This window comes from Sorex araneus, chromosome 4 (genome assembly GCF_027595985.1).
Source record: "Sorex araneus isolate mSorAra2 chromosome 4, mSorAra2.pri, whole genome shotgun sequence".
Lineage (NCBI taxonomy): Eukaryota > Metazoa > Chordata > Mammalia > Eulipotyphla > Soricidae > Sorex > Sorex araneus.
Window position 1 is genome coordinate 114,231,673 of NC_073305.1, and position 23,581 is coordinate 114,255,253.

General features: G+C 38.2%; 1 protein-coding gene across 6 annotated transcripts in view; it reads left to right on the top strand.

Moving 5' to 3' along the window:
* The window catches only part of ORC3 (origin recognition complex subunit 3), a 59,843-nt gene extending 42,678 nt beyond the window's left edge, over positions 1-17,165 (top strand). For 2 of the 6 annotated variants that reach the window (XM_055136939.1, XM_004605653.3), the window contains 7 exons: positions 5,216-5,349; positions 8,446-8,525; positions 9,652-9,752; positions 13,412-13,553; positions 15,026-15,142; positions 16,119-16,198; positions 16,741-17,165. In XM_055136939.1, the coding sequence (XP_054992914.1) occupies positions 5,216-5,349; positions 8,446-8,525; positions 9,652-9,752; positions 13,412-13,553; positions 15,026-15,142; positions 16,119-16,198; positions 16,741-16,846 (760 nt within the window). In that variant the 3' untranslated portion in view covers positions 16,847-17,165. Of the gene's footprint in view, positions 1-5,215; positions 5,350-8,445; positions 8,526-9,651; positions 9,753-13,411; positions 13,554-15,025; positions 15,143-16,118; positions 16,199-16,733 lie in introns of all 6 variants that reach the window. The other 4 variants (XM_055136937.1, XM_004605654.3, XM_055136940.1 and 1 more) reach the window with 4 other exon arrangements.
* The last annotated feature ends 6,416 nt before the right edge of the window (positions 17,166-23,581 follow it).

Genomic DNA, 23,581 nt, shown 5'->3' on the forward strand with positions numbered 1-23,581 from the left:
ATGCTTCCTAAATAGCAGTAATCAAACTTTTGTTGATCTAGACTTATCCATGCAAAAGCTACATGAGAATAAACCATTAAAATATTTCTTTCAGAACAGAGATTGCCAATCCTGCACTTGAATAACATCTCCAGAGTTGCCTGTGGTTTCTCAGTTCTCTAGAGTGACCTGTGAGTAGGGCTAGAGAGATGGTGTAGTGGATGGGCTGTTTGCCTTGCATGTGACTGAGCCAGGTCTGTATCCCTGGCATCAGATATGGTCCCCCAGCCCTGCTGGGAGTAAGCTGGGTGTGACTCCAAAAAACAATAACAACATAGAGTTCTGTGGGTTTTCAGTAAAATCAGAAAATTACTTGAGTTGTTAAAACTCTTTTTAAAACAAAAGACACGAAAAAAAACAAAGACACGTAGAATGACTATTTTTAGGTAAGTGAGTTTTAAGGTTTTTTTAGTGTGTGTAAGAATCAGCTCTTGATTCTTACTAATTTTCACTAAGCACCAAAAACAAACAATAAAAAGTAATAAATACTTAGTAAATTCCAATCCAATATGTTCTAGAAACAAGAATTAGGCTAAGCCTCTTAAACAAAAGCGTAACGTGGTTTCTTTCAACATTGAAATGATTCTTTCATGATCATAATGAAACAGTATTGAATGAAACAAAATGATGTCATTAAAGGAGCTGTTGTATTTCTCACAAGCCCAGTTCCTATAAATTGTCATGCAGTGACTTTGGAGTCTATGTTCTTAACCAAAAATTTGCAGGTTTGCCTTAAAAAAAAAAAACACCAAATTTGTAGTCATAAAATGACTCTTCATAACAAAAAAAAAATCAGTTCTGATCACTGCCAGGAATTACCCTGAATAGAGTCCGTGAGCACCCATCAAGTCTCACCCTAATCTCTCCCCACAAATAGAATCATCTCTAACATGTATTATCAACACTATTTCTTGTAATTTAGGGTAATATGATGCATCAGTTAAAATATGCATATACTTGATCTTATTCAAGTCACTCCTAACTATGTAATAGAATGAAATTGATCCATTTTGACAAACTAAAAAGAGCATGGTATTCCACAAAAGGAACCTTGATTTCTAGTTGCACCCTCACACTAACCAGTGAGAGAACAGAGAAATGATTCTGTACTCAGTTGGAACACTTCATTGCATAGTCATTAGCTTATTTGTCCATTCAAAAAAATTTTGGTGCTTAATATATGGAACCATTGATGTGATAATAAGCTGACCCTATCTATAGTGAATTTAGACCCTATGGAGGTGGACAGGTAGACAGGCAATTTCAATGCAGAATAATAAGTGCTCTGAAAGAGTGAGATTTAAGGTGCTAATGAAATGTAGACTGCACAGTACAACTGCTCAACTTCCATTTGAGAGATAGGATAGTTTCTCAGGAGCAGTGGTGTCTAAGATGAAATACCAAGGCTTCAGAGTTATGCCTGATTGGCTTCTTTTACACTTACGATCAAGGATTATTTTATGTTGTCTTTGAAGAAAATCTGAATAATTTTGTATACTTTTAAAATTCTTGCCTTCATTGATAAAGCGATACAAATGCAGGCTTACATTTCTGATTAATTTTTAGTGCTGCTTTATAGTTGCAATGTTGGTTTAGAACTTGAGAACTTACTCCGAAGATTTTTGTATTAGCTGTGGGTTGACCAGCCTCTCCTTATAGCCTGTCTCAGTCAGATGTTTATGTAATCAGTTCTTAACCTGAAATTACTGGCTTTCTGCATGATGAAGCAGAACACTCCCTCTATTGACCTGCCAGATGATTGCTTTTAATGATTACTAAATGATTGTCTTTCTGTCTTAGTTAAGGAAACATTTTTATTTTATGAGAACTTATAAAGTATTTAATACATTTAAATATTAACGGGTTTTTTTTAGTCACTTACCATATAGTGATATAATCACTTAGGTTGGTTAAAGAAAACCACTTCTTTTAAACATTAATGAGACTAGCCTGGGTTTTGTATTTTTTCCCTTTGTCCTTAATTTAGTGTAGTGATTTTCAGGCTTTTTTTTTTTTTCTCTTTGGGTCACACCTGTCACACTTAGCAATGCACAGGGGTTCCTTCTTGCTCATGCACTCAGGAATTACTTCTGGCGGTACTCAGGGGACCATATGGAATGCTGGGAATCGAACTCAGGTCAGCCTCGTGCAAGGCAAACACCCTACCCGCTGTGCTATTCCTCCAGCCCCTCAGGCTTTTTAATCTGACATTCTTTTGGTTTCATTCCTTTTCTTGCAAAGAAAAATGCCTAATGAATTAAGCAAATTTTAAAATATAATCACACTGTCTCCAATTCCTTGCCCCCCCCTTTTTTTTTATGTGTCTTTTGCATTTCATCAAAGCTGTTTTAGTCAGCATTACCAGTGACCTGCCTGTACTATGTCTCCAGCCCCGTGACTTTTTTCTTACAGTATAAAAATGAATGGGGTTGGCTTAGCTTACTCAATTTCAATTAAGTAGGCTGCAAATAGATGTGAAGTGTGGCTGCCTCTTGCTTAGAAAACTAGTCTTCAGGGAACTGCATGTGTGAGTTAGACATCTCCCAACATTCCCTCCTCACCCTGCCCCTTTCCACAGCCAGCACTATCCAGTGATCCCTTAGATCCTGGCAATGCTGATCTTGTCCATGTGAATAGGATTAAAGGTCACAGGTTGGTTGAGTGTTTGGCTTTCGAGTTACCTGGATTTTCAGTGTAACTTAATCTGGTCAACAGAAAGCCAGATTTTCAATTGTAATGAAACATTATAGTAGGCTTAGTTTTCTTTGATACGTTACTTGCCTTCCTTTCCCAAATACAGGTTACAATTTGAATAACTGTGTCATTATTGAAGATAGAGGAAGATAAGATTTTTGTACTTTGGGGCAGTGGACGTGGTCTAAAGGACTGGGGCACACACTTTGCCTGTGGGAAGCTCTGGTTTGCCAAGCACGCCCAGGCCAGACATGACCCAGACACTATTTAGGTATCACGTCAAAATTTAAATTTAAAAAATTTTAAATTAAAAAAAAGATTTTTATACTTTTTTTAAAACCAGGGAAATGTGATTTTTGTTAGCCCCTACCAGTTTCTGTATTTACTACTCATGTGGCTGATTTTCTGATTTAGGCTTAAATTTTAAAGTAGCCAGTTTATCTTCTTAGTAGTCATAGTCTACTTAGTTTTATATCTGTTTTTAAAAAATAAATCTTGATGTTCTGCCCAGATTCGTTATTAAGAGAAATGTAAAATATGTGGCAGTTAATCTTGCATAATGTCCCACATTTTGGATTTATTTGTCTTTTATAATCAGTATAAGAACTTTGAATCATTTCAGTCTTCAGGTCTGCTTGATAGGAATTATTTCTGTACTCTGAATAATTCCTTATATTGATCTAATTCCAGTTCTTTGTGTTGTTGAATATGATCTTAAGGGCAAGATCTGGTAAATAAGGTTTCTGAGAACATGATTGTAATCCTAGAATATATGTTCACTTTTCCATTTCTAATAGATTTCCATTATAAATTTGAAATGAATTAAAGAACATTTTTAACTATTTTGTAAAACAAGTAAAATTGTTTTAGTTGTTTTAAAGTTCAGTGTAGATGTTGACTGATACTTGTAAAGTCCATAGATATGTACATAACTAAAATAGTAATAATTAAAAAATTGATTGTGACATTTATACTTTTTTTACTCCTCTCTCTCCCTCCCATCCCCCCAGCTGTCTCTGTGTACAGGGATCACTCCCAGGCGGGTGGCGGGGATTGAACTTTGGTCAGCCTGTGTGCCCTATCTCTTCAGCTCCTGCATCTTCTCTTTTAAGGTCTCATTCTGACATGTGAAATATGTGAATTCCTGTAATCATTGTACAGACAAGGAAATCAAGGACCAGATCTATTTAGAAAACTGGTCTTTAGTACAAGTATAGTGTAGAAACCAGGCTGTGCACCCAGATTTTTGAAATTTTTCTTATTTGAGTTTTATTAGGGGAGCTTTTCTAAATACCTTCCACCCCCCCTTTTCTTTTTCTTGTACTAACTGTGTGGGGGGGTCACATACTTGGTTGTGGTGTTTGTTTATAAAACATTTGGTTATAGTACAAGGATCACTCTGTGGCTTCAGATATCACAAATTGCAGTACTGGTGGGATTACACTTGGCATGTGGGACAGTGCCAGGATATAGCTCAGACCTTCACAGAGGCAATCTTTCACTGAGCTAATTCCTGGGCCCCTCTGCTGAATATTTTTTTTAAATATCCTGTATATATAGGAAGATTTTTTTCCCCCTTTCTGGCTCTGCACTCAGGAGTTACTCCTGACAGTTCTTGGGGGACCATATGGGATGACAGGGATTGGACCCAGGTCAGCATTGTCAAGGCAAATGTCCTACCTGCTGTACTATCACTCCGGTCCGAGGAAAATCTTTTAAAAAGTTAGTAGCAATGTGGCATTGAGCATAGCACTTAAAATGGTGCACATGGCTGACCACTACCAGATTTTAAAGATATGTTAACTCCTAGCTTGCTAAGGGATTTTAATACATTTTCAATAATAAATTAATACCTCATTTTAAAATAAATAAAAGTAACGTGTAAAAAATGTTGTAACAACTAAAATTTTGTTCGTGGTTCTTCTGACTATGAAGATTTACTCTGTAGACTGTATTTTTTTTTAGGTATAGTCTTTTTTTTCAAATTTTTATTATTTTTTAAAGCATTACAAAGCCGTTCATGATTGAATTTCAGTCATACAGTATTCCAGCACCCATCCCTCCTCCAATATACATTTCCCAGCACCAGTATCCCCAGGTTCCCTCTTATCAACCCTCCACCCCTTGCCTGCCTCTTTGGCAGGTGCTTTTTTTATTCTCTCTCTCTCTCTCTCTCTCTCTCTCTCTCTCTCTCTCTCCCCCTCTCTCTCTCTCTCCCTCTCCCTCTCTCCCTCTCTCCCTCTCTCCCTCTCTCCCTCTCTCCCTCTCTCCCTTCCCCCTTCCTCCTTCCCTCCCTTTCTCCTTTCCCCCCTCCCCCTTCCTCCCTTCCTCCTTTCCCCCTCCGCTTTGGGCATTGTGGTTTGCAATATTGATAGACTGTGGGGTATTTTTTAAGTGTTTTAAGTGAGGCTTTTTGTTGTTGTTTTTTGTTTTTTTAAATTTTCTTGTCACATTACATCTCTTGTCACTGATTCTATTCTAGGATGTTGGCAAAGGATGAACTGATGACCACACTTGAGAAATGTTCCGAGGTTTTTAACTTGTCTTCTGAAAAGCATCTCAACAGCACAGCAAAGAGAATAGAAGAATTTCTGGCCCAGTTTCAGAGCCTTGATGGTGAGAATAAACCACTTTCTTGTCTGTGGTACTGACTGCGAGAGGCAATTTTTAAAAATTGTTTGGAATACCCCTTCTTTCTGAAGTGATGAGAAATGAAGAGGAAGATGAAGTTCATAATCAGTCCGCTATACCAAGTCCCAGAATATCATATCTGTATAATAAAAAATAGCAAATGATTCATTCCAGATTTTCCTGGAATGACAGAAAAGAAATTCATTTTCTAGATGGACAGTTTGAAGAAACTACCTTATTGAGAGGGAAATGGCAACAAAAGAATTTTTGGAAAGATTAGGAGGAAATCATAATAATTAAGGACTCCTTTATGTCTCTTAAGCTCTCCATCAGGTTCTTTATAGATTTTAAAACACTGCATTAATCATTTATAAGTCTGAAAAATTAATAGCTGTGACTGGCTTTCACAGTAGTCAGGCTCATTGGTATGCGGATTCCCGAAATATGTATGTTTTCTTTAATCACATCGAGAAATGCTTGGATTGAAAGGTTACAGTTTCCTTTCTTTCACGTGACCTCCACAGGGTCATTTACATTCGCAAGTGCTCAAGAAGTCTGTTATGTATAGGTAGCCATGTTCTGATCCCTCATGCTTCATTTTATAATGGAGCATCATGGAGCAATACAGACCATGAACCTTTTCTCTTGCTCTGTGTGTGGGGTGGTGGGGGGGGCAGGGATTTAGTTGAAGTGTGGAATTTTTTTTAAGTGTCCACCTTTTATTTTCCTGTTTAGGAAAAATTTTATGGCCGTCTGGTACAGAGGTATCTTGGTATATAAACACAAAGAATATTACACTTGGAATGCCCACACTGATCCTTACTATGCTTAGTAAGGACTAGAAATTGGTATTATAGACATCACTGAATCCAGCTAAAAACAAAAACTAAAGTCCCAGAAGAGAAACTAGATAATGATCCCAGAGCTGGCTACTAGTTGTAACCATACTGGAGGGGCTGGAGTGATAGCACAGCAGGTAGGGCGTTTGCCTTGCACTCGGCCGACCCGGGTTCAAATCCCAGCATCCCATATGGTCCCCTGAGCACCGCCAGGAGTAATTCCTGAGTGCAGAGCCAGGAGTAACCCCTGAGCATCTCCAGGTGTGACCCCAAAAAAAAAAAAAAAAAACATACTGGAGTCCTTCATCATCTGCCTCATGTTTTGTTTTTCTCACTGGTTTAAAATTTTAATGCCTCTTAAACATGGCTGCTAGGAGAGTGAAGGATGCTTTTAAGATAAAGATAGAATAAAAGACTTAGAAGATGCGCAGGGAGTGGTGCAGGAGGGAAACTGAGAACATTGGTGATCGGAAATGTGCAGTAGTGAAGTTGGAACATTGTATGATTGAAACCCAATCAACGTTTTAACTGTGTATTTATGGTGACTCAATTTAAAAAAAAAAGACTTAGAAGATTATATGATAAAGTAGATATTTTTATTTATTTCAGTTTTACCAAGTTATATTTTGATTTTTGTAAAAAAGAAAAACATTGTTTTGGGACCATACCCAATGGTGACACTTTTGGGGACCATTTCCACAAGTGGTGAATTGATCCAGGTCAGCCACATTCAAGGCAAGCACCGTACCTGCTCTACTATTGCTCTGGCCCCAACTTTCAATTAGTTTATAAATTCTGTGATATGCTAATATTAAATATATGATGTGCTAATATTAAATAATTTTTAGAAAATAACAAGGTTGGAGTCTAAGATGATTAACATCCTAAAAATTTTTACAAGATGGGGCTGGAGTGATAGCACAACGGGCAGGGCATTTCCTTTGCATGTGATTAACCCGGGTTCGATTCCCAGCATCCCATATGGTCCCCCGAGCACCACCAGGAGCGATTCCTGAGTACATGAGCCAGGAGTAACCACTGTGCATCGCCGGGTGTGACCCAAAAAGAAAAAAAAAATTCTTTTACAAGTTGAAGTTACCTAAAGAGTGGTCTGTAATCCTCTTATTTCTAAAGTGATACATTACTAGTAGCAACACAAAATCTCCTACATTAGACAAATAGAAATAATTTTATTACATTTAATGTCTCATTCCTTAACATTTATGAATATTATAATTTTGGTTTAAATTTTCATTTAGGGACCAGAGAGATAGTACAGAGGATAAGTTGCTTGCCTTGCATGCAGTTGTCCTGGTTTGATCCCCAGGACTGTAAGGAGCAACACCTGAGGACAGAAACAGGAGTATTCTCTGAGTACTACTGGGTATAGCCCAGAAACCAAACAAAATTACATATAATATTACAATAAGGTAGTCATTGTGCCTGACCAGATTTATTTTTAAGGCTCTACTACATTAAATGAAATGAGATTTTTCTTAGATATTAAATGAAATAAGATTTTTAGTAGATATTTTTTAACTTTATGTCTTTATTGAACAAATTCACGGTAAAAGGAAATTCTTTCGAAAACTGCAAGTTATTGAGCTGCATTCTCTTGTTTCCGGTCAAAGAAGACTTTGATTGTGACATTTCTTAAACTTTTTCTGCATTAAGAAGAGAGTTTTAAAGCCACTTGTTCTCTCATATCACAGCTACACATTTTACCAGATAGTTTTCCGTTCCTTTTTCTGAGGAACCATGATGCATTTTGTTTTAGTAAATTATTTCCAAAATTTTTACACATCTTCATATGTAAAAGCACTGTGACAAGAATCATGATCTGCAAGACTGAAATGAGATCTAGGTTTGTGTTTTTTAAAAATCTGGGCTGATCAAAGGAATACAATTTAAATATATTTAGTTGTTTTTAAAATGGATGCTTCTTATAACTACAAGATTTGTAGCTTTTTGTTTGGCAAAAATTTGTATTTAATTTTGTTCCCTTGTCAGATTTTTTAAATTCAGAGTTCATTTTTGAAGGCCATTTTTGCAGATAATTTATGTAATGTTTATTGACCTTCAGCTTTTGGGAGAAATCATTTATCTGATGGAATCTTGGTCCCTTGCCACATTGAAAAATAAGTACTCTGAAACTTTATTTCCCCTAGAGTAGTAGAAATGTTTGTTCTCATGACTTGAAAGGGCTCACTCTAGTTACTATTTATTGGTTTTGTATTAAAAGCAGATGCCAAAGAGGAAGAAGATACTTCTGGGTCACAATCAAAGGGGCTTCAGAAGACAGACCTCTATCATCTTCAGAAGGTCAGGTCATTTTCTTTTCCTTCTATCTTGGTCCTGTGGCAATCCCGTTTTAGTGTTTGTGCTCTAGATTTTTCTCGGTATTTTGTTTTCAGTTTTAAACAACACGAGGAACAAAGTGGATTTGGGAACTCACTTATAAATCAAACATGTTAATCCCACTGCCATCCCTTGACATGTGTACCATCCACTGGCATAGGTAGGAAGTTTTCTTCTAGCTCAGAAAAGAGAAGAGGAAAGATTACAAAAAGGAAACTAATTATTTATCTGAGATATTTGTTTTTCTTCTGTTTCAGCAACTCATTTTTAGATACTTTCTTGATTTTTTTAAGTGCATATATAGTACAAAGTAAAAATTAAGTGAGTGGCCATAGAAGTGGCACAGCAGGTAGAGTGCTTGCCTTCCACTTGGCCAACTTGGATTTGATTCCCAGCATCCCATATGATTCCCCCTAGCACCACTAGGAGTAATTCCTCAGTGCAAAGCCAGGAGTATTGCTAGGTGTGGCCCTAAAAAAAAAAATTAAATGAGCCACAGTACGTCATATAAATTTTCAGTTCTATTAAAATCTTGGTTGTCATTGATTGTAACAGTACCTTCTTTGTACTGTGATATCAGGTTACAATAAAAATGTAGAATAAAATTCCCATCAAAGCAAAACCCATAAAATCTATTTTGTTAGTATGTCTCAAGAGCAGTTTTTCTTCTTTTTCTTAAATGAAGAAGTAGATTGTGGAGAGTGAACACTTCACCATGTAGCTTAGTAGTGAAGTAAACTGCTTCCTCTTTCCCTGAAAATACACTTGATATGTATTTCAAGGTCAGTGCATGGGAAGAGAGATTCTTTCCAGATCTTAAGAAAAAATAAAAACTTTTTTTGTGTGTCAGATCTTACGAGCAAATAATAAACTTATTTTTGGGTGTCAGGGTTGAACCCAGGACCTTGACATGCAAATCAAAGCATACATTCTACCTCTCAGCAGTCCTTAATTTATTTTGATATGGTCTTTCTGTGCATATTTTCTCTCATGGAAAGAATACAGGTTGCCTCTGCCTGAGCAACAGAGCTCCCCTCTGAGGGCTTTTCTGTTACAATATCACCAGAAAAGTATGTTCTTTCATCCATAGTCCTTGTTGGAAATGAAAGAGTTAAGAAGAACAAGTAAGAAACAGACCAAGTTTGAAGTACTCAGAGAGAAAGTTGTGAACTTCATTGACAGCCTAGTGAGGTGAGTGTGCTGAACTTAAAGCTAAAAATCATGCATTTTCCCAAAGAACATTGGTTCTGGGTGTGACCCAGAAGAGCACTGTCAATCACCAGTTTAGGGGCTTTCTCTGGATTAGGATTTAGGCAAATAATTTGCAGAAGTACTTTTCTGTGCCAGTAGAAATAAAGTTATTGAAATAATAATTTGAACAAAATTGCTAATATGTAAATAAAAATGTATTGGGAAGAAATATATATACAAAAATATTGAATAAAAATGCTATTACTATATGATGTTTTGTCACTGTTCAACCAATGTAGTCCAGTGAAAATAAAGTTAAGGCAGATTTTATTTTTTCTATTGATGGATGGTCTCTAAAGACATCCTAAAAGGGCTTTTTGCCTTGAGAATGATCTGAATTTGTAAACATTAAATCACGGTCACTATATCATGTCATCCTGTTGCTCAACGATTTGCTCGATGAGGCACCAGTAATGTCTCCATTGTGAGACTTGTTACTATTTTTCTTGGCATATTGAATATGCCACGGGTAGCTTACCAGACTCTGCCGTGTGGGGGAGATACTCTCGGTGGGTTGCTGGGCTCTCTGAGAGGGGCAGAGGAACCGAACCCGGGTCAGCCGCATGCAAGGCAAATGCTTTACCACTGTGCTATCACTCCAGCCTGAACATTAAATATAAAACATTTAAAATAAGGGCTGGGGGGCTGGAGTGATAGCACAGTGGGTAGGGTGTTTGCCTTGCACGTGGCCGACCCGGGTTCGATTCCCAGCACCCCATATGGTCCCCTGAGCACCACCAGGAGTAATTCCTGAGTGCATGAGCCAGGAATAACCCCTGTGCATTGCCGGGTGTGACCCAAAAAGCAAAATAATATAAATAAATAAAATAGGGACTGAAGCGATAGCACAGCAGGTAGGGCGTTTGCATTGCACGCGGCCTACCCGGGTTCGATTCCCAGCATCCCATATGTTCCCCTTAGCACCGTCAGGGGTAATTCCTGAGTGCAGAGCCAGGAGTGACCCCTGTGTATCACCAGGTGTGACCCAAAAAGGGGAAAAAAAAACCCTTTTAAAATAGAGTAATAAAATTTTAATGAAAATAATGTTCCTGCAGTTTACTATCGATTACCTTATTAGATTTCCAGTCCTCATGCTTAGCAGGAATTTCAGTATGGCCTTTCATGAACTTAGCCTATGAGGAGTTACAGTCAGGAATTGTAAGTGGGGATACCATAGAGGCAGCATGGGTGCATAATTTTTTTTGGGGGGGTGGTCACACCCAATGATGCACAGGGCTTACTCCTGGCTCACGCACTCAGGAATTACTCCTGGTGGTACTCGGGGAACCATATGGAATGCTGGAAATTGAACCAGGGTCTGCCTCATGCAAGGCTAATACCCTACCCACTGTGCTATTGCTCCAGTTCCCTTGGGTCCATTCTTAATATGCAGGGTTTGACCCCCAACACCACATGGTCCCGAGTAGCACTAGAAGTAGCCCCTGAGCACCACCAGGTGTTCCCGAAAACAACAGTAAAAATACTAATAATTACAAATGGGTAACTGCCCATCGTGGAAACAGCATCACTGAAACCATTCTTGCAGCTATAGCTAAATTAATTTAATCTTAAGAAAGATATTAGTATTTGAATATCAAATGGTAGTCCTTAGTGCCAGGTTAGGATCATTATACTCTGCAAATAGATTTAATCTGTATTAATCTTAGAGAAGCAGCAGCAACAGCATCTAAAAATGGAAGCAGTGTAAAGGTAGTGAAGGAGGACCAACGTTCATGAGGTAGGGAGGAGGAAGAGGGTAAGGTGTGATGTACATTGTTTGTTTATGGGGGGCACAGTCAGCAGTGCTCAGGGCTTTCTCCTGGCCCTGCACTCAAGAATCACTCCTGGTGCTATTTGGGGACTGTATAGGATGCCAGGAATTGAACCCGGGTCAGCTGCATGCAAGGCATACGACCTACCTGCTGTACTATCGTTCAGCCATGTGATGTACATGTTTAAGACCCTCTTCATTTCCTCCCGTCCTTAAAGCCACTTATTCCTCAGATGTAGAGGTGTAGTGGGGTTTTCTGAGTAGTGATATTCTGTCCAGAAGAGGAAAAACCCAGGACACCAGGGAAAGGGTAATTTTCTCAGGAGCTCAACGAAGTCAGGTGGCTGCTTTGTTTGCCTGCATTGGTGGGGAAGTGAGCTCACACAAATCTGTCATAAAGCAAAACAAAACAAAAAGCCTAGAGCTAGAAGTTCCTATAAAGACATTTACAATTTTGTGAAGTTACTAGCTTATTACTCGAATTTTGGGTTGTGTCTCAAAGCTTCTCCCTTAGAATTTGCTACCCTCTGGGCAACCAACAGACTACTTAATCATTTTATGTTTGAACTTCATTAAAATTGATCTGTTGTCTATCTCATAAGAATCCCACGTTACAATATTTTTTAATAATTGAAATTTTAACGAGTTGCTTTTCAGTACTCTGAAGCTGAAATTCATTTATTTTTGCCTTTAAGGGAAAAAGGTATTAAAAATGTTGGGAGTGGGGAAGAAGGGTTAAAGTGAGTTCTTGCTATGCTCAAAACACTGAATTCAATACGCAGCACTACATGCCCCATCCCCACCTCCAGTACCACAGGGTGTAGATCTGGTGGCCCCAGAACACTGCCAGCACCCAGAGGCTCCCTAGCACAGCTGGGCCCTTCCCCCAGAAATATGCAGCATTTCATTTCCATATCAGTTAAAACACTTCATTGGGCCATAGAGTACATAGAGTACAGCAGTTAAGGCATTTCCCTTTCTTGCATCTGACCCCAATATTACATGTTCCCCAAATATCACCAGGAGCAATGCCTCTCCCCCAGCAATGCCAGTGTGGCCAAAATCTCCAAATCAATAAAACATCTGTGTTCAATAAAAGAATTTCTTAAACTCTTAATTCTAGACCTATAGCCTGTTTTTATATTGCCAGAAGTTAAATATTTGTCATGGTAAGGATGTAGCTTTCTCAGTTTTCTAAATAACTTTAAAGATTAATACTTCAAGAAAGCATTTATTGTTATTTTAAGAAATTCTTCCTTTAAAAAAAAATGGGGGGATGGGAGGTGGGAAAGGGTCTTATATCCATATCAGTGCTTAGGGCTGGTTCTCAGTGGCTCTTAGAGGAGTGTGTGGTTCCAGAAATTGAATCCAGCACCCCTACACACAAAAGCATGTGCTCCACCACTCTGTTTCCCTAGCCCTCTCCTCTGAAATTGTGTAATTTATGTACATTGTTCCCTAAGGTTTAAATCAGACTCAAACATAGTTCCTTGTACCCTGAAACAATGGCTTTTGACTTTTCTTGCCTACAGGCACTCTGGTCACCACACCAGAAGTCTGGAAGCTCTAAATATACAACTGTGAATGTACCAGCACAGAAAGGGACATTCATTCATTCTCCTTCCCTCCCTCCTTCACCCCCTCTCTCCCCCTTTCTTCCTCTCTCCCTCCCTCTCCTCTTCTCCCCCCCTCGCTCTCTCTACCTCCCTCCCACCCCTTGTTGATTTTGCTTGTTAAATAAATTGCTCAATTCTCCAGTGACAAAAATGTTGCATTGAAAATAAATCTCTGCTTATCTAAAAGCTGATTCGTAGCTTTGCTGTTCCAGAGAACACCTTGTGCCCCCCGAGACTCAGCCTCTGCACGAGGTTGTGTACTTCAGTGCAGCTCATGTCCTTCGTGAGCACTTGAATGCTGCTCCAAGAATCGCCCTTCACACTGCACTCAACAACCCTTATTATTATCTCAAGGTAAGAAGCAGTCATTTCTCTGAGAGTTTATGTTCAGGTCTCTGGCTTCACTTGTCACAAGGATACAGTACATTCGTAGTTCTGATGAATAGAGTTGGCATCTCAGGTTTTTATCTCTTTCGGTTTTAAAAAAAATTATTTTGACTTTCCTTTTATTTCCTAATGTAGTCAAAATACCTGTCAGCAACCAGTTGATGCTGCCCACTTCTTGTCCATATGGTCAATACTTGCCTTTACTTATTAAAGCCAGATGAAGGACACAAAAAGTTGAGATTCCTCCAGACCAAATAAATAGGTCAGATGGCCTAATAAAATTACTTAAAAGCTCCAAATAGTTGTTTCTCAGTGGCAAAATACAGACATTACGACTTTATCTGGGATTTTTAAACAAAAGAAAGATCTACTTTGAAAGACTGTCTTCCAAGTAGAGTATGGAAAATAACCAACACTGGGGGATAAAACTAAAATCTAGACAAATTTGTACTTCCAGTAAGTTCTACAGTCAGAATTTTAAAGCTTTCTTATAAAAGATAAAATAGTCAGTTAAGCTCCTAGAATTATTGCTACAAAGGATGATTAAGGAGTGACTTCACAAAACCTATGAAGAGCATTCCAGTGTTGAGGTTTACAGACTAACAGATTGAGCGATGCAAAAAATACTAATTAGGAAGATAAAATAACCACTGGTGATTTTCATTGATGGTGATTGTGGTGAGCCTAAATAATTTTCTATTTAAAAAGTTTTATGACAGAAACCACAAATTAAAATCTTTTAAAAATGTGTCTTCATGCTTGATGTCATGTTACCAAAGAATCCTGCTGCAACTTTTTAGATTAGCGGAAATATAATCTTTCTGCTGATGTGGAGATAACACATTTTTTTAATTTTTGTTTCTCTATTAAGTACCATATAGTTCAAAGAGATTGAAAAACCACTTGTGGTTTTTATATGGATTAGGATCTTCGGGGTACACAACACCGTATTTGAGATAATCCTGGTAATGGTATGTTGATATTTATTAGAGAATATGATAGAATTTGCATAACTACAGATATTGGAAATAGCTAAACTTTTCATAGAAATCAGAAATGCATTAATGCATGTAATGATTAATCATATGACTAGGACCCAAGGGCATTGTGATCAAAACCTAACCTTTGTTTTGGGTTTTTTGGGGGGCCACACCTGGTGGTGATGTTCAGGTGTTGTTCCAAGGAGCCCTGGTAGCTGGGGATTGACCCCAAGGCTCCAGGATTCAAAGCACACACTCTAGCACTTTGTGCTTTTCCTTCAAGACCTAATTAATATTAAATGAGAACTAAATAATTGAAGAATAAATGGATCTCAATAAAAGCTTAGGGTTGCATTTACTGACTAACATTAGGTTAGAAAATTCATGAATGACTAATTTTATTCTTAATCATTTCTAGAAGGCCCTAATCATTTCTAAACATTAGTTTATTATTTTTAGAATGAAGCACTGAAAACTGAAGAAGGCTGCATTCCAAATGTTGCCCCAGACATCTGTATAGCATATAAACTGCACCTAGAATGTAGCAGGCTAATCAACCTTGTGGACTGGTCAGAGGTAGGTCAGGGGAAAAGAACAGGCTGTGTATTTGATCACCCATAACAACTTTCCTAGGATGTTTTTATACTTTTCGCACTTTGGAACTCATGTTTCACTTTCTAATGGCCTGCCTTTTGGAAAGTGTAATTTATGCTTGAGAAATTCTTCAGAAAAGCAGCTAACTGTTGGATATTCCCACTCCGATCCCTGGTGCTCTGATCTGGCACACATTCCTCAACCAAGCCAATTCATCTTTTGTGCCAGATCATAATATGCTGTAACTCCGCAATTAACAGTAAGCAAAAGCTAAATAGTATGAAGTTACTTCTTTGTTATTTCACCCCTACCCCCAAAAGTCGTATTATTTTTATTACATAAAAGAAATAGGTATTTGAATAACTACACAACAGGCTTTGCATTCAGGAAGTACAAAGAATATTTGGCAAGGCAATCGGCAACTGCAGTTAATTTCTTTAAATAACTATTCTTTCCCTCAGAAGACTGTTAAAAAGATCACAACTCACAGAAAGTCCTATTTAACAGATGTCTTGTCACCATTTTAAAAATATGCATAATCTAGTTCATTCCAAGAAAAAAAATATGGGTTGTTTTTGGGGTTTTAATTATTTGGGTTTTTGGGGGGAATGCATAATCAGCTGCTTCTAGGAAGAAGCTCTTTCGTGCTATAATGTAGTTCATTGAAGAGTTGAGGATACAGGACCTTTAGCCTTCACCAGTTTTGTTTCTTGATTTTCTCTTCACATATCTTGGTTTTCTGAAACATGATTATTCATGAACCATTCCATTATTCTTCAATACGTATTTCATTTAAAGTAACATAGTGTAGTTTTGAGAATTTGAAATTTGGTATAATAAACAAAGTGTACTGACTATCAGGAATAGCATTGCTTTGTCTGGCTTAACACAGCCATCAAGGTAGTGTAATAAAAGATGTTTGGCAACTGGAGATTTTTATTGTCTTTTCTCTTAAAAGGCTTTTGCAACAGTTGTGACAGCTGCTGAACAAATGGATGTAAATTCTGTAACCTCAGAAGAAAGGAATGAAATTATTCAGTATCCTTTTAAAGTCAGTTTAACTACTCAAGTTCTCAAACATTTTAAGTACACATTTAGAATGTAAGTTTGTTATTTTCTCCTGATATACAATTAGGGATTTTTTTTTTAAAAAGCTTCGTACCACCTTAACACTTGTAACTACATCAACCCAGAATTCTTTTCTAAGAACTCTGAATTTAGTCTTAAATGACAGTAAATCTGAACTATCTGGTTTAAAACTTCTAAGATTATATTCCAGAATTCACCAGAAAAATACAAAAACTATCATTATTCTTTTTCTAGAGGTTATTAAAAGTTTTCTAAAGTTGGTAAAGTTATTAGTAGATTTTGGGGGAAGCAGTTTTCATGTTATTTGATAACAATTAGACGAGCATTACTTTTTTGTTATGTCTTATTGACTGTAGATTCTGATTCTTAATGTTTTCAATTATAGCTTTATATAGGAAGAATATCTGTGTACCAACTGACATTTTAACCGGTGGGATTTTAAAATTTTTTGTCAGAACTACATGATGAATTTCCTTAGCTACAGTCTCCAGTGCTCGATTTATCAGAGCAGTTTCTGAACTAGAGCTTTTAGGATTTATAAAACCTACCAAACAGAAGACTGACCATGTGGCAAGGTTAACATGGGGAGGCTGCTAGCATGTAAATTAGGAAAGCCAGATGAATCACATTAGCTCCAGAGAAAGAGGAGACTGGTTCTGTTTACCTGCCATTAGAGGAAATGTGGTTTGCAAGAACTGTGAATTTACATGGGATGTTCAACCAGGAATTAACAGTGATGACCACAGACATATTAAGAAACCTTTGGAGTAGTTCGAATCCAACAAATAAAACACAGTGTAATTAAAATTCTTTCTTGATATCACTATGATTTTCACAGTCATTACTAAGTTATGAGTAAGTTGTTCTTGAATATACAAAATGAATAAATGTAGTAAGTTCCTTTATTTGCAATTGATTTCTGCTTCTTGGTTTCTTTAGTAAACTGAAATTAAATATGTAGGATTATTTCTTCACGTACTATTTAGGTTCTAAAACTGCTCTGCTGCTCCACTTCCTTTAGTCTTACAAATTAAAACTACTACGTTGGAGGCAAAGAACATTCTTTCAGAATGACCTAGCATGGAGACTCATGGTCTTTACCAATTACAACTCAATCTTATAACCCAGGCAAGGAAAGTAAAGTCCAGACGAAATAACATTCAGATATTTTCCCTGACAAAAACTCACCAAGACATAATGAAACAAAGATATCTCAAGTTCATTATTAAATATCCCATTCCTGAGAGACTTCTGGACTGTCTTTATCCGCTAACAGAAGCCAGGGATGTGGCTTGGTAGAATACAAGCTTGCAGGTGTGAGGCACCTGGGTTCAGTTCCCGTCACAGTAAAACCAAAACAAGGACCAGATAAATAGTAGAGTAGGTAGAGTATATGCAACTGGCCTGGCTTTGATCCATGGTATCCCTTACAGTACCCCCGCCACCGCCAGAACTTCCTAATTTCAGGCTTTATACCTTGGGGACCAATGTTAAATTATTTTTCAGTGTAATATATATTGATATATAACTTAAACCTTAATTTGGGAGTAGAAAGAAGAGATACTGAATGAGCAACTAATGGCTCTTATCTCCCTCTGAATACAAAAATGTTTGATGAGGTCCAGAGAGATAGTAGAGATTTAGGCGCTTGCCTTGCATGCCGCTATGCCTGGTTCCATTCCTGGCACCCATGTAGTCCTCCAAGAACTGACAGACTTGGAGGAATTATTCGGATGGGAGATGTGTGCTGAAAGTAGATAATGGACTAAACATGATGACCTCTCAGTGCCTGTGTTGCAAGCCAATAATGCCCAAAAGTAGAGAGAGAGTATGGGGAATATTGTCTACCATGGAGGTAGGGGGAGGATGGGAAAGGGGGAGTACTGGAAATATTGGTGGTGGGGAATGTGCACTGGTGGAGGGATGGGTGTTTGGTCATTGTGTGATTGTAACTCAGACGTGAAAGCTTGTAACTATCTCACAGTGATTCAATAAAATTAAAAAAAAAAAAAAAAAAAAAACCTGACAGACAGGAGTGATGCCTTAGTAGAGCCAGGAGTAATCCCTGAGCCTGTGGGTTGTGTATCTCCTACAACCCTCCCCCATCCAAAACAAAATACTAGGAAATATATATCCTCAACAAATTGTCAAGATGGTGAGAGGTTAAAATGGAAAAAGTTAACTGCAAGCTAAAGCAGAAATCATCTAGTCCGACAGACCTTTGAGAAATACAATTAGTTATGGCAGATTGAATTTCTCATCGAAAGATAGCAGGATTTATTCAAAATTTAGGCACATACTCATGCACAGAAGACTTTCAACTTGGAAACTGGGTAACTTGTGATAAATACCACCATGAAAAACTGAATATGTCTTACAATATCTTGGAATTCATGTGTTAAAGGCACCTCTGGGGCTGGATAGTAACAGAGGTAAGTTGCTTGCCTTGCACATGGTGACACCACATCAATCCCTACTACTGCATATGGTCTGCCAGAAGTCACACTCCTGCAGGAATAGCTCTGCAGGATATGGCTCAAAACCTCGCTCTTGGGGCTGGAGCAATAGCACAGGGGGTAGGGTATTTGCGGTCCACGCAGCCAACCCAGGTTCGATTCCCAGCATCCCATATGGTCCCCTGAGCACTGCCAGGAGTGATTCCTGAGTGCATGAGCCAGGAGTAACCCCTGTGCATTGCTGGGTGTCACCCAAAGGGGAAAAAAAAAAACAAGACTCCCTCTCACACAGTCTATCATCTTATGAAGATACGAAGCAGTATTTGCCAAAATGGGATATGACCCATTTGCAAATAGTACACTTATATAACAACTGCTAATAAAATAAATACTAATCTGAAATTCAAAAACTCCTGAGAACATACTGTGTGCCAGCCACTGTTCCAGGAACTTGTCTTCACTCTATTCTTCCAGAGGAAGTAGAGTGTTAAGAGGCAGAGGGGCTATCAGGATATGGTGCTGCAATTTTAAATTTATTACAGTAGGCCTATTCAAGCCAACTTTGATAAATGATTGACCATGAACTTTTAAGAGATTAGTGTGTTTTAAGTAGAGAACCAGTTAACTAAGGTCAGTTAAGATTATGCAAGCTGCGCTGAAGGAACAGCAAATGTACACACATGCAAAAAGCTTTCAACTTGGAAATTAGGTAAGCACCACCACGAGGGTAGTCATCATAGGATAGGCAGAGTGAGCAAAAGAAAATTGAATGAGGTGGGTAGTGTCAGGAACTTAAAGCCCTATGAAACTTTGTAAGGTTTTTCGTATTGTTTTGCAGGGCATATGGGATGTTTAGGTCTTGATCCTGTGCTTTGGGGACTGTAAGACTGATTGATGTGATAGAACCTAAAGTCAGCTGAACCAAGTCAGCTACATGGCGTAAACATTATCTGCTGTCTCCTTGTTCTTTGTAAGGCTTTTTGCCTTAAGGATCAGTTTGACTGCTTTGATAAGGCTGGATAGTAGGAAGTGAAATAAGACAAAGACCAATTAGGAGTAAAGGTAATTGCTGTCTTGGATTGGGGTAAGAGAGGGGAATGTAGGATGATATGGGAATATAAATAGCCAAGGAGCCCAAGGGTTGAACTCTGGGGTATTCCTGTTTTCAAATTAAGAAAAATAAAGACTTGGCCAGCAGAAGATGGAGGACTATATGGCATGACTTGCATAAAAAGCCTTAGCTTGAAACTACTAAGAATTTCAACCTTGGGGTGGGGTGGTAGTAGTGGGTAGTAAGCTCACCTTGCACAGGGTGACACAGTATTCCACATAGTCCCCCAAACATCTCCAGGAGTAATTCCTGAATGCAGAACCGGGGATAACCCCCGAACATCACTGGTGTGGCCCTAAAACAGACTTTACCACTTAACTTCTTAGTTCAAAGTGACAGAAGTGGACAATAGACATTGTTAAAATCCGAAAAATTTGATTGGATCCTACTTTACAAAGAGGGGGAAAGTACAAAATACATTTTAGGGACAAATGAGAAAATCTGAATACAGAATACATGTTGTCAATTAGTAATTCATTTTTTTATCACCCGGCTGCGCTTGAATTTTTCCCTAAGAAAAACTGGAGCGGAGGCCAATATGAGAATAAATTTAGAACCATAGAACTTAGAGCAAAAAAAAAAAAAAAAAAAAAAGGGCAATAGTGTGGGATAAAGGACCAAAAGATCTTTAATGGCATATTTTTTATGTTTAGAATGCTCTTGTAGAGAGAAAAATGGTGCAGGAGAGGACTATCAGAGTGAACCACACCTAAGATGGGGTTTTGGAAATAGTGCTTCTTACCTAGGGCAAATATAGGATCAGACTATGATTGCTTGAGTGGTTTCTGCAAGAGACAGCCCAATTAACACCTACTATATAATTTTGAAATGAATAAAGAAAATCTGAATGAGGTGAAGTCATTCCCAAACCTAGTTGTTTAGATCACCTAAGGAACTTACTAAACAGATGTCAGCAGTTCTTCCCCACCTCCACCCCTTCTACAGTAGTCTCCAGAGTGGATCTGACCTGGAAGTCTTTCCTAAAAGCTCTTAGGTACTACAGTGTATCTTAGAAACCACTTATCTGGGGTATGTTTTTGCTATTTTTGTCAAAGACAGCTTTGACATTTTTCATTTACTTTACTTCATTAAATCACTGATAGACCCTTACAAAAGCTGTTCATGATAAGTTTCCAACACCCATCACCCACCAAACTCCCCAGCCTGCCTCTATGGAAGGCACCTTTCTTCTCTCTCCTTTGGGGTACTCTGGTTTGCAATATTGAAAGTTTACCAAGAATATCCCTCTACTCTTATTAACTCATACCTTCTCCAGCGTGATCATTCCTAGCTATTTTCATACTTGGTCTCACCTATCCTTGGCCCCACACACACTTGTGGTTAATTCCAACCACTGACCAGCCCTCGTAGCCCGTTTCCCCTGGCCATGGATATTAGTCTTCTACTATATATTTTTATATACCAGTCATTCTCTATCTGACTCGTTTCACTAAGAATGATACTCTCATGTCCATCCATTTATAGGCAAAATTCAGGGTTTCATTTTTCCTAACACCTGCATAGTATTCCATTGCGTAGATGTTCCATAATTTCTTTATCCATTTGTCTGTTCTTGGGCACTCAGGTTGTTTCCAGATTATACCGAGGCCCCAAAACTCCCCCAAACAGCAGAAACACCATCTGCACTTCTATGTTCATTGCAGCACTATTCACAATAGCCAGAAGCTTTGACATTTTAAACAGTCATTTTTGTCCAGGTTACCCGTGACTACTTTCCCCCAGAAATATGTAATTCTGTACCTAGCTATGTGTACTACGGGCTTATAGGACATTTTACAGTGACCTAAATACAGCACTACACCAGGACTGACTTTTATAAGATTAAGATGATCATTGGCACACTAAGTTCTTTAGATACTAATAAAAAGTTTCCGAGCTATTTGGGGATTTAATAGCCCTACAGTTACTGTAAATCTATTGAGACAGTGTGCTTGGCAATCAGCTAGTGGGTCCACTAAATCTAAATCCAGAAGTTACCTTTAATTTTCAGTTTCTAAGATTACATCACTGTTTAAAACCAGTTAAAAAATAATGTAGGATTTTGGTACGGTAATAGGCAAAAATTTATGGGAAAAAATTGTTCAAAATTGAATCTAGAAAATCAAAACCAGTTAAATTTGTACAGATTTTATTCATATTTCCAGAACTAAGAGTCCCTTTGTATCTTGCCCTCAAAATAAAGTATATGTGAAAGTTCATCTGCCTACTAAAACTGTCTTTTGCCTTTACTGTTTTGCTAAAGGTAAAAATTAGTTTACACTACACCTTCATACTTAACTGCTTATGTTCTAAAAATCTATTCAGGGGCTGGAGTAATAGCACAGCGGGTAGGGCATTTGCCTTGCATGCGGCCGACCGGGGTTCGATTCCCAGCATCCCATATGGTCCCCTGAGCACCACCAGGAGTGAATCCTGAGTGCAGAACCAGGAGTAACCCCTGTGTATTGCTGGGTGTGACCCAAAAAGGAAAAAAAAAAAAAAAAAAAAACCTAAAAATCTATTCAATACTAGTGGTTCTCAACTGGAAACTGTTTTCACCCCCTTCTCCTGATTTTGGCATTAGGAAAATACAATGGGGTGGGAATGAAGGAGAAGAGTATTGGCTCTTACTGGTAGAGGGTCAGAAATGCTGAGCAGGAAACAGTGAACAAGTCTGTCTCTAATAACATACAGTACACTGGTGAAGAGATGGGTATTGAACACTGTAGTTCACTGAAAATCACAAATAACTATCTCACAGTGATTCAATAAAAACGGGTGCGAAAATGATCTGGCACAAAATGCCAATAGTGCCTTAGGGTCTCAATTTTTATTCCGTTAAAACAAGGCAGAATCAAGTGTCGGAGCAATAGAACAGCAGGTAAGGCACTCACCTTGTATGTGGTCAAACCCAGTTCCTTCCCCAGAATCCCACATGGCTCCCCAAACTCAATCAGCAGGGACCCCTGAGCACAGAACCCAGAGTAAGCCCTGAGCACTGCCAGGTGTCGCCCAAGAACCAATTTAAAAAAAGAAAAGAAGGTGGAACAGTTTTGGGGGCTGGAAACAGTACAGCAGGTAGGACCCATGTTTGATTCCTGTCATCTCATATCCAAGGAGTAAACCTGAGCGCAGAACCAGGAGTAACCCAGGTGTGGCCCCAAAACAAAAAAAAGGTAATATTCAAATTATTGCTCCTTTGCTTTACCAATGTTCCTTAGTATGCATGAATTATCTAAGAATCGTAAGTCTCCACACAAATTTTTGACTTTGTTTTAAACAAAGAATGGTGAAATTAGCATTTTTGTTTTGTAAATATCTTTTGTACCTATTCACTATACAGTCTGTTTATGACTGACTTAAAATAGTAGAACCATACTAACAGAATTACCAAAGCATTTTTTCTTTTTTCTTTTTTTTTTTCTTTTTGGGTCATACCCAGCGATGCACAGGGGACCATATAGGATTCTGAGAATCGAACCCGGGTCAGCCAAGTGCAAGGCAGACGCCCTACCCACTGTGCTATGGCTCCAGCCCCACCAATGCATTTCTTTTGCTCACTTCATTAGAGGAAAATCTACAATGAAGTAACAAAATTCGGAAGACTTACATTTAGTGATCTGAATTTGCTAGCTAGTCATGTTTTTTTAATATGTAAAACATATGGAGGGAGGAAGGCTAGACACTTACACTTGAGAGACCAAACCTGAATCCTCTGCATGCCAGGCATATGCTCTAGCTCTGAGCTTTATGTAGATCAAAAGC